The 10780-nt window shown below is 34.5% G+C and overlaps 1 protein-coding gene across 1 annotated transcript; it reads left to right on the forward strand.

Annotated features, from left to right (window-relative positions):
* Positions 1-4001: 4001 nt before the first annotated feature.
* On the forward strand, positions 4002-10443 carry LOC113312076. The gene is made up of 2 exons (XM_026560843.1): positions 4002-6155; positions 10009-10443. The coding sequence occupies exon 1, from the start codon at positions 4973-4975 to the stop codon at positions 6149-6151; it is 1179 nt and encodes a 392-aa protein (XP_026416628.1). The 5' UTR covers positions 4002-4972; the 3' UTR covers positions 6152-6155; positions 10009-10443.
* Positions 10444-10780: the final 337 nt, after the last annotated feature.

A 10780-nucleotide genomic window follows, 5' to 3' on the forward strand; every position in this document is an offset into this window, starting at 1 on the left:
TACATGTACGGTTAAGGTTGTCATATTCTATGATGAACTTAGTCGGGGTTCCATAAAGTCTCTTATGTTGAGACCAAAATAATTAAATTGATTACTTCGGTTATTAGTTTGGTTGTTTGTATTCCAATTAGATTAATTATAGGTTCTCTTGTAATTAATATAGTTGAGTTTTCATATATTCCACAAGTTCTTGTGTTGAGTATATGAAAGGATACACTATCATGTCCTTTGGTTAATGTAGTCATATATTCCGTAAGGTTTTCCTTATGTTGAGTATTTGAACGGTTAAGTTAGTCATCTCCGTGTGATTGACTTAGTCGTAGCTCCGTGAGTTTACTTATGTTGAGCACTTTCAATTAAATTGATCACTTTTGTGGTTTGATTTAGTTGCGTATTCCAATTGAATTAATCATGAGTTTACTTGTGGTTAATTTGGTTGAGCTTTGGATATATAAAATCATTCCTATGGTTTTTGGTGTCAATAAAAAATCCTTCTTTTCTTTCGAAATTAAGGTCGCTCTTGTTGTTCTTTCGGGAATGACATCAAATGGGGGCGAGTTCTTTTCAACTTGTGCTTAATGGTAATATCTTGCGGGGAGTGCGGCTGTGGAATTTTATAGGCGTTATCTTGTATCTTAAAACTCCATGATGAATGTTGTTAGCTTCGGATATTAGATTGTATCTAAATTAAGTTGGTATGTATTTTTCTTTTGGTCATGAAATGTCTCTTGTGGAAATTTCATTATGATCCCATTCTTGTACCTTTGCCAATTTTATTGACAAAAAGGGGGAGAAATATTGTAGTTCACACTACAAATACATATGGTTTTCGGATCATTGTGTAAGGGGGAGTGGTTTCCATGATCGAGATGGAGTATTGACTAAGGGGGAGTGATACATATCACCGTAGTATTATTGTTAAAGTCGTGATACAATTGGACTTTGATGTTACATAATAATACTATGACACTGTATAATAATGATCGAGAATCTCGATTTCTCTCATTGTTATAGCTACGGATTTTCAACAACGGTGATGCTAAACTTACAACCTTTGGGATCATTGGAGTACATGGAAGGACGAATATTTAAAAGAACGTTGAAGATTAGACTATGGAATAGGAGCCACTAAAGTTTATCTTTTTTGTATTCCATATGTATTAATAATTTTGTCACTAAATTTGACAAAGGGGGAGATTGTTAGAGCATAGCTCGGACAACCTCGCATGCGTTGCTATCTCAAGCATGTTTGTCAATGTTAGTGATCAAAACTATAAGTCTTGATTTCTAGCCTACATAGCTAAGTCCCAGACTAGGATATAAAAGTGTAGTTGAGCTCAAGGATTTCATGGCGATTCATCATACAACGACACAGATCTATACAAGGAACAGTGGAACTTCATCAACAAAAAGGTATGTGGAGACTTGAACTTATCTATCACTCAAAAGTCTATCTCTTCTATCTCATACTTCTTATGAGACAAAAGTCGTATGCTATATAGACTAGATCATACACATTTGATATTTCGAGCCGAGTATATCTCGCCTATCTATATCTCGAAATCATGTGTTGGTAAACCGTTTCGCTTTGATCAAGTTTATCTTCACCTAGTGACGAAAGTCATGAAAAGTTTCAATCACTTTGAGAATTCCTCTGACGTGAATCAGTCTGTGAATAACGGCTAGATAGCGTCCTCTGAGAATGTCTCAATGATTGAAATGAGAGTTTAGATTACATAACCATGTATTTCTTGAACCGAAGTTTTCGAACTTTGTTGATCAAGAGAAATCGGGAGGATTATGAAATTGGCTTGCCAAGTCCGCGAACCCAGTCCGCAGACTCAGTCCGCGAACCCAGTCCGCAGACTCAGTCCGCGAACTGTCGGAAGTTCTCGACCTTAAATTTCTGATGTATTCCACGAATCCAGTCCGCGAACTGGCGGAAGTTCCCTTTCCGAGAATTTCTGCTGAGCTTGGAAAACTCAACCGATTAACTTAAGTCCGTGAATTTGTTTGTGAACTTAAGAGGTTATGATCTAAAGATGTGCTCTGAACATGAAACTTAAATTACTAAGGAATGCTTTATGCAAACCGTGGCTATAAAGTTCATGAGCCGATTCAATCGAATCGAATCATCTTTGTTTCAATTGTGTCTTGTGTAGTTACATAAGATCTCATAGCAATTGAACAACTCTTTAACTAGTTCATTTGAGTCAATTGAACTAGTTATGGTGAAGAAGAACAAGGTTAATATGAAATGCTCATATGGTTAAATTTTTGGGTTACTATGTTGAACCAACATACACGTACACATTTGGGCATGGTTTTCACGAACCCAGTAAACATTTACCAAAATGTGTGTGACAAGCTAAGTTTTCAATCTAACGGTTGAGAAATATTATCTTGAATCTAAATCAGGTTTTCATCTAACGGTGAATATGGATTGCTTTGTAACTAAGGCAAAACCCTGATTTGAAGGCTATATAAAGGAGACATCTAGCACTGTGCAAAACTAATCCCCACACGTCTGTGTGCTACTAGTGCGCCCGCTAGAGTCGATCTCCATTAACCTTTGATTTTATTCTCTAAAATCAGGTTAACGACTTAAAGACTTCATTGGAATTGTGAAGCCAGACCGATACTACTTTATCGTAGTTGTGTGATCTGATCTTGCATATTCTATCGTACGAATACAATCGATCGATTGACTTGAGATCGTGAGAGTTCTCCGATAGGAAAGATAAATAAGTCACAAACATCTTCGTCTTACTGTTTGTGATTCCTCGACAATCCGCTTGTGTAGTCAGGAAGGATTGTAGAGAGGTGATTGATTAATCTTGGCTGTTCTTCGGGAATATAAGACCGAATTATCAATTGGTTCCTGTTCACCTTGATTTATTAAAAGACAGAACAAAACTAGGGTTTATCTGTGGGAGACAGATTTATCCTTTGATAGACTTTTTTGTGTGAGATAAATCTGTTTATTATCAAGTCTGTGATTTTGGGTTGCAGCAACTCTTGTTTGTGGGTGAGATCATCTAAGGGAATCAAGTGCGCAGTATCCTGCTGGGATCAGAGGCCTAGGAGTACAACTGTACCTTGGATCGGTGGGAGACTGATTGGGATTCAACTATAGTCCAGTCCGAAGTTAGTTTGAAGTAGGCTAGTGTCTGTAGTGACTTAATACAATGTGTATTCAATCTGGACTAGGTCCCGGGGTTTTTCTGCATTTGCGGTTTCCTCGTTAACAAAATTTCTGGTGTCTGTGTTATTTCTTTTCCGCATTATATTTTATATAATTGAAATAATACAGGTTGTACGTTCGTGATCATCAATTGGAAATCCAACCTTTGGTTGTTGATTGATATTGATTGATCCTTGGACATTGGTCTTTGGTACCGTCCAAGTATTCCTTGTATTTGATAAATACTCGCTATTGTTTTTAGCTTGAGTAAAAATAAAATCAAGAAAGAGATATTAACTCCTTGAGATACTTTATCTAGATTGAGTTTGACTGTCTAGTTGATTCTCTAGAAAAGTATTTCGGAGTTAGTCCATACAAATTGCTAAGCGAAATATTGGGTGGTGTTGTTAGACCCCCGCTTTTTCATCTAGTTTTTGGCACATGTAATATTATATTAAATCAATTAAAACTCCGAAGGAGATTGAATTAACGTTTTTATGTGTTAAAAACATACTAATTCAGTTTCATCATCCAAAAAAGTACTAGCCCAGTTTCAATATCCACTTAAAATATACCCCTTAAAGGTATTTTTACAAAGAAAGGAAAAATGATGGATATTCAAATAACTTTCTTGTCTTTACTATAAGAAGAGAGAGAAAATATGAGACAAAATGATAATTCTGACACTGTTTTAAACAATGATGACATCATCCCGCGTAGGTAACGTTCACTTTATGACCAAAATTTTTGGACCAAAATGATACTATATTTAAAAAAAAAAAACCTTAGAGCAATTGTACCAAGTCAACATGATCAAACTAAAACATTATATGAACAACAACACGGGGAGGAGAGAGAAATTATGTGAATCGGGCGACAAAATCGGCGAAATTCTTCGTGACTCAGTTTTCAGATTTTGATGATTAATCATTAGATTATATTGTTTTTCGATCTTTTCTTTTCAATTCTTGTTTATGTTTTAAGTTAGATAACATCTATTTCGTTTGTATTTTAGTTTTCATTTGACATAATTCTGTTCTGAGTTCGGAATTAGTTTTTTTTTTATGATTATTGTCTCTTAGTTTTAATTGACTCTAAATTTCGAATCTGGTTTTCATGGAAGAGTAATTTCTAGTGCTTGGGTAAAGATTTACTTTCTAATCTATCTTTGGATTGCCACTTACCGGATTCATGGAAAAATCTGCTAAGTGGTGTTTGGCGGATCCCCTTCTAAGGCAGGTTACTGGGTGGTGGGTTTTATTCTGGCAACTGGTAACACTTGTTAGAAGCAGATCAACACGTGGATTTGTAAATCTATGTTGGGAGATTTTCTCAGAGAATACTGATATAGTAATCCTGCAAAATCCTAGGTATGTAATCATGAGAGCTTTTAATGTCTTCTGTTGCTACAGTTTGGAAGAATTTTTGGTTTTATTTACTGGAGGAAGAAAAATTAATTGCATGCAATTCTATAAAGAAAATTTGTTACAAGTGGCAGATATGCATAGTATAATTTTTCTTAATTATAATTCTTCCTTAGTTATAAAATAAAGAAAGAGGACGAAAAAGTTTATGAAAAGTTTTTCAACAGTTCTTCTTTCCTTGTGTTACTGGTTTCTGATTTCTTATGCAAATCTTTTTCAAAAGATGGATAATCCAATTATTTCTCAAGGTCTCAGTACAGTAGCTAAGTTAATGGAGGAAAAGGCTAATATGTCTGATGTAGAAAACTATAAGCTGCTGTAGTTCATCAAGAAAGATTCTTTATGTATCAAAAATGGGGATTCTATGGAGCTGGTGGGTAAGTTGTTTAGAAAAGAAGGTTTCTACAATTCAAAAATGAGGCTAGATCAAGTCAAAAGAGATTTGAGAAACAAATGGGATCTTCAATGGAATTTGGAGGTAAGGGAGACTAGAACAAAAAATTTGTATTTTCTTGCTTTTGAAGATCCTGAAGAATTTGCTAGAGCAGTCATGTCTCATGCATCGGTAGATGGTAAGCTTTTGGTGTTCAGAGAGAAAATAGATCAAGTAAGACATTCATATTTAAATTTTAACAAGTACTTATTTTGGACTGTCTTTAAGTTTACTAGTTTTACTGCTGATAGAGTGTATATGGCTAGGAAAGTAGCTAAGCTATTGGGGGAGGTGTTAATGATGACTGGTCCTCATGGTGTAGAATATAAAGCTTTGATTATTGTTGATTTAACTAAACCTCTGGTTAAGAAAGTAGACATGGTTCTAGAGGATTTGGGTATAAGGAAAAAGCCAGTTGAGATTGATTATATTGGACTTCCAGCTAGAGTTTGTACTTATTGCATGTGGATCATGCATCCTCCTGGCTATGATTGTAGAAATGATTCTCCTGATGTGGTTAGGGATGTCCCAGTTGTAGTTGGTACTAAAGATGAAGCAAGAAGTTTTTTGGCTTTGAAAAAGAACAAGGCTAAGCACTGGAAGAGAACATACCAGACATCTAATGAATTTAGAAGTTTAATTGATAAGAAAGTTGTTAACAGAGCAAATGGGAAGAGACAAAGAATGGATATAGATTGGAAGTGTCCTAATCCTGATGTTAAGGCTAGACCTGTGGTGATTAAGGAAGGAGGAATTGCTGAGAAGACAATTGAGCAGAGAAAAGGAAAAGAAGCTATAGATGAATTTGAGGAGTATGAAAAAGAAAGAGCTGAGAAAATTGCAAAAGAAAAATACTTTCAGAGTCTAATTGAAGGAAAGCATTATTTGCAAGGTTATGCTTGGTTGTTGGCTGAATACAAGGATTTGGGGAGATGTGAACCATCTGAGATGATATCATCTGTCTTGATTGTTAATGAAGGGGATCCTAGTCCAATTAACCCAACACCAATTTTAGCAGCTGAAGATGTTATTGCTGAGGATGCTGTGGTTTCGGACAAAGTAAAAAAATCTAAAGATTGTGGAAGGAAATTCGAGTACCGAAAGCGCTAATTTGGTTAGTAAATCTTACGCGATTTCTCAACTTTTATTTGGTTATATTAATCAGGGCAAGTGTCTTTGTTTTTTTATTGTTTGCGTTCTGCTTACTTCAAATCATATTTGTGTGTGTTCTGTTCTACTGCTTTTCTTTGTTTTATACTGGTTTTTGGAGTTAGTTAGTAAAACCTTTACTTTTAAGTTTCCTAGAAATATGCTAGTAGAAATGAAGCTAATTTCGTGGAATGCCCAAGGTTGTAACAACCCAAAAAAATATAATCACTTGAAGTTTTTACTCCAAAAACATAAACCTGAGACCATTTTTTTATCTGAGACAAAAATGGGTTTACAGAAAATGAATGAAACTGCTAAAAAGTTACAGTTTAGAGATTGGGTGGTTATTCCTTCTACAGGTAGATCTGGGGGTCAGATTGTAGCCTGGAATAGTAGTGTTATAGTTGATCTGGTAGAGATAAAATTTAATATAATAACTGTGTCATTGAAAATAAGGGTATTTTGTGTTATCTTTCTTGTATTTATGGTGCTCTGAATGCTCAGAAAAAAGTTGAATAATGGAATTATATTTTGAATTTAAATGAACGATTAAGAGAACCTTGGATGCTGGTAGGAGACATGAATTTTATCTTAGATAATAGTGAGAAAGAATGCGGTAATGAAGCTTCCACTAGTATTTTCAGTACTATCCATAGAGCTATACAACCGATTGGTTTTATTGATCTTAAATTTCAGGGTGACCCTTTTACGTGGTCAAATTAATAAGAAGGTTTAAAAAATATTAGAGAAAGAATTGACAGAGGTCTAGTTAATGTTAAGTGGTTTGAGGCTTTTCCTGATACTATTGTTCACCATCTTACTAGAGTAGCATCAGATCACAATCCCTTGCTCATTGATCTAGATCCTATCAGAATTAGATATTCTTACAAATACTTTAGAGGGTGGAGGGAACACAAGGAATATAATATGTTTCTAGAAAATGCTTGGGCTGAAAACAGAGCAAATTCAGAGAATGATTTAATTCAAACTCTAGAGAATTTGGCTGGTGATTTCAGTGACTGGATTTTTAAGAATAAGGAGGATATTTTGAAGAAAATAGATAAGGAGAATGCTAAACCAGGTCATTTGATTTCAAAGAAAACTCTAAAAAAGCTTGAAGATGAACCAGAAACATGGACTAAAATTGAGAATATTTACTGGCTAGAGAATGATAGAGAAAAGTTTTTTAAGGAGCATGATATATGCACTAGATACTTCCATATGGTTGCTTCGAATAGAAAACGACATAATACGATAAACAACCTAAGAGATGAATCAGATTTATGGATAGAAGGTAAGGACCAACTGGATTTGCTTCTTAAAAAATCATTTTGCTAGTATTCTGCTAGTAGACCAATTAACAGTATTTTTGAAAATATCATCAGTGAAGTAATTACGAGAGATGAAAATGATGAACTTGTTAAGATCCCAGAAGTAGATGAGATAAAAAATGCTTTATTTAGTATGAATGCTTGGGGGTCTCCGGGGCCAGATGGCTACCCTCCAGGAGTTTTCCAAATTCATTGGAATTTGGTTGAACATGATGTGGTGTGTTTGGTTAGAATATTTTTTGAATCGGGAAGGTTGCCGGATACTTTGAATGATTCTTATATATCTCTCATTCCAAAGGTTTAAAATCCAGTAACTCCGGTTGATTTTAGACCAATAAGTTTAAGTAATGCTATATACAAGCTTATTTCTAAAATTTTAGCTAAAAGGCTTAAAAAGGTGTTAGATAAATTGATTTCTCCGAATCAATCTGCTTTTTTACCAAAAAGGCAGATTGCTGATAATTTTATTATAGCCCATGAAATCCTACACACTATGAAGACTAGTAAGTCAAAAAAATGGTACTTGGCATTAAAGTTAGACTTGTCTAAAGCATTTGATAAAATGGAATGGAATTTTGTTATTCATATGCTTGGAAAGTTTGGCTTTTCGCAAAAATGGTGTGATTTAATTTATGAATGCATCTCCACGGTTAAATCAACAGTTTTGCTTAATGGAATACCTGGTATTCAGTTCAGCCCATCTAGGGGTCTTCGTCAGGGAGACCCGCTTTCTCCTTATTTATTTGTAACAACTTTAGAAGGTTTGTCTAGGCTCTTTATGCATGCTGATTCGCAGAAGAAATTTTCGGGTATTGAAATAAATTATAAATGTCCATCTATTTCTCATTTATTATTTGCGGATGATTGTTTCATTTTCTGTAAAGCTGATAGGGATGAAGTGAGAAACTTGATGGATATCTTGGATGTTTTTACTTGTTCTTTTGGCTAGACTGTGAATTTTCATAATTCAGGTGTATATTTTAGTAAAAAATTTCACAACAAGCATGCCAAGATTTTGGCTAAAATGTTAAGAGTTCAAAGGATTTCTAAAGATGAAAAATATTTGGGAAATCCTTTGTTTTTCAATAGACAGAGAGCTTATAAGTCTTTGAATGGTTGGAAAGAAAAGTTGCTGTCACAAGTTGGGAGAACTGTTCTTATAAACTGCACCTTGTGTGCATATCCTAGTTATCAAATGCAGTTTTTCGAATTTCCAAAAACTGTGTTAGATGAATTTGACAATCTTCAAAGAGATTTTTGGTGGAATAAGGATTCCAAAGAAGGCTTACTATCCAAGGGATTGGGCTGGTATAAGAACCCCTAAGGCTAGTGGAGGTATTGGAATCAGAGACCCTCATAAAGTGAACCTCTTATTTCTTTCTAAATTATCTTGGAGGATGCTTAGTAATCCAGATGCTCTTTGGGTAAGGTTGTTAAAGGGAAAATATTTTCCCAGATCTCATACGTTTCATAAAAATAGAGAATATAACATTTCATGGGTTTGGCATAATATCAAGAGAGGATTAGAGGTGATAAAACAAAATAGTGTATGGCAGGTAGGTAATGGTAGGAGTATTAACATCTCATTGGATAACTGGATTCCAGGATTATAACCGTTAATTAATTGGAATCATGAAGATACTAAAACAGTTTCTGATCTCATTGGAGAGGATGGTAATTGGGATGTTAATTTAGTAGAATCTATCTTTCCCTTGGATATAACTAATAGAATTAAGTCTATATACATTAATGTAGACTCAAATGATATTCTGAGATGGAAAGGAAACAAAAATGGGGAGTTTACTACAAAATATGCTTACAATATTCTTGCTCAGGGTTATGTCAGGAATAATGACAAGTTTTGGTTAAATTTATGGCATCTTAATTTTATTCCTAGAGTAAATCTGTTTGTTTGGAAAATGGCGGCAGGTGTTCTAAGTTTAAGATCCAGAATGCATGATAAATTAAGACACACTAATCCCTTCTGCTTATTATGTAATGGTCAAAATAGAGAAACATCTAAGCATTTGTTTTTTGATTGTTGTTTTACAAAAGCTGTATGGTTTAGATTAAGAGTTCAATTACCTTTATGTGGGAATGATTTTCAGCAATGGGTTAGATCATGGTTTTCTCCATCATTATCCCCTTGGAAAGAAATTTTTGCTATAATCTGCTGGCAGATATGGGAATACAGGAATTCAGTTGTATTCCAAGGAATTCATCCTAACCCAGTGAAGTGCATAGATTTGGTTAGAACTGTTATTAATGATTGGAACTCAAATCTGAGGAAGGACAATTCTCTGAATAACAGGAGGATAGTTAGAGAAAATATTACAACTGCTAATTCATGTTCAGCTCTTTCTCAGTTTAGAAATACAATGCATAGCATTCATGTGGATGTCTCTTTTGATGCTATTACAGGAGAATATGGAATTGGTTTGGTTTTATGGATAAAAAATTGTATCACTGACATTAAAGTCTTGGCAGGATTCAACTCCAGTTCAGAATGTGGAGAATCCCTTGCAGTAAAGAGGGCTTTGGAATGGGCGCATGAGCTTCAAATTCAAGAGGTGCAGGTGCAAAGTGACTGCAAGAATGTTACGAACTTTTTGAACAACAAACCCTCAACATGTGAATGGAGAGCTAAAGTTATTTTGAATTATGTGAAGGTTCTTTTGGAAAGAATGGATAATAGTAGTGTGGTTTATGTAAATAGGTGTTTAAATAAAGAAGCTAATGACTTAGCAAAATGGGAAAGAAAACAAAAGGTTTTTTTTTTTGGTAATGGTAATTCCCTTCTTGTCAGCCTTAAGTCTAATGTAATCAAAGATCTATTACCAGGCTGTGACATTCTGTACATAAGTTTGTTTAGTGTTTAATTTAATGTTGTTTTATTAAAAATAAAAATAAATTTAAACATTATATTTTATATTAGGAATAATTGATATATTCTACTATTTTTTCCAGGGAAAACCGAAGGTAAAACTGCTAAGCAACTAAATAAGCGATCCTAAAAGTTTTGGCTAAACCAGTTACTTAGGCCCAGCACCATGGTTTAGCATTTCCCTTGGCTATGAAGTAAATGTAGCTAAAAGAAAGGAGTGTTCAGTTGCACCTCACTATGAGGGAAGGGGTTAGCTTAGCTTAACTAGACGAAAAACTCAATTTTCGTATTGTACTTATAAACAACCAGGAACAAGTCGGGTTTTTACTTCTCCTCATCTTCCTTTTACCGCTAACCCCTTTCCATCCTTTTTCT

The sequence above is a fragment of the Papaver somniferum genome, chromosome 9 (assembly GCF_003573695.1).
Source record: "Papaver somniferum cultivar HN1 chromosome 9, ASM357369v1, whole genome shotgun sequence".
Taxonomy (NCBI): Eukaryota; Viridiplantae; Streptophyta; class Magnoliopsida; order Ranunculales; family Papaveraceae; genus Papaver; species Papaver somniferum.

Coding starts and splice junctions, on each gene's coding strand:
- LOC113312076 (XM_026560843.1), top strand. CDS start 4,973: ATGGAGCTGGTGGGTAAGTTGTTTAGAAAAGAAGGTTTCTACAATTCA.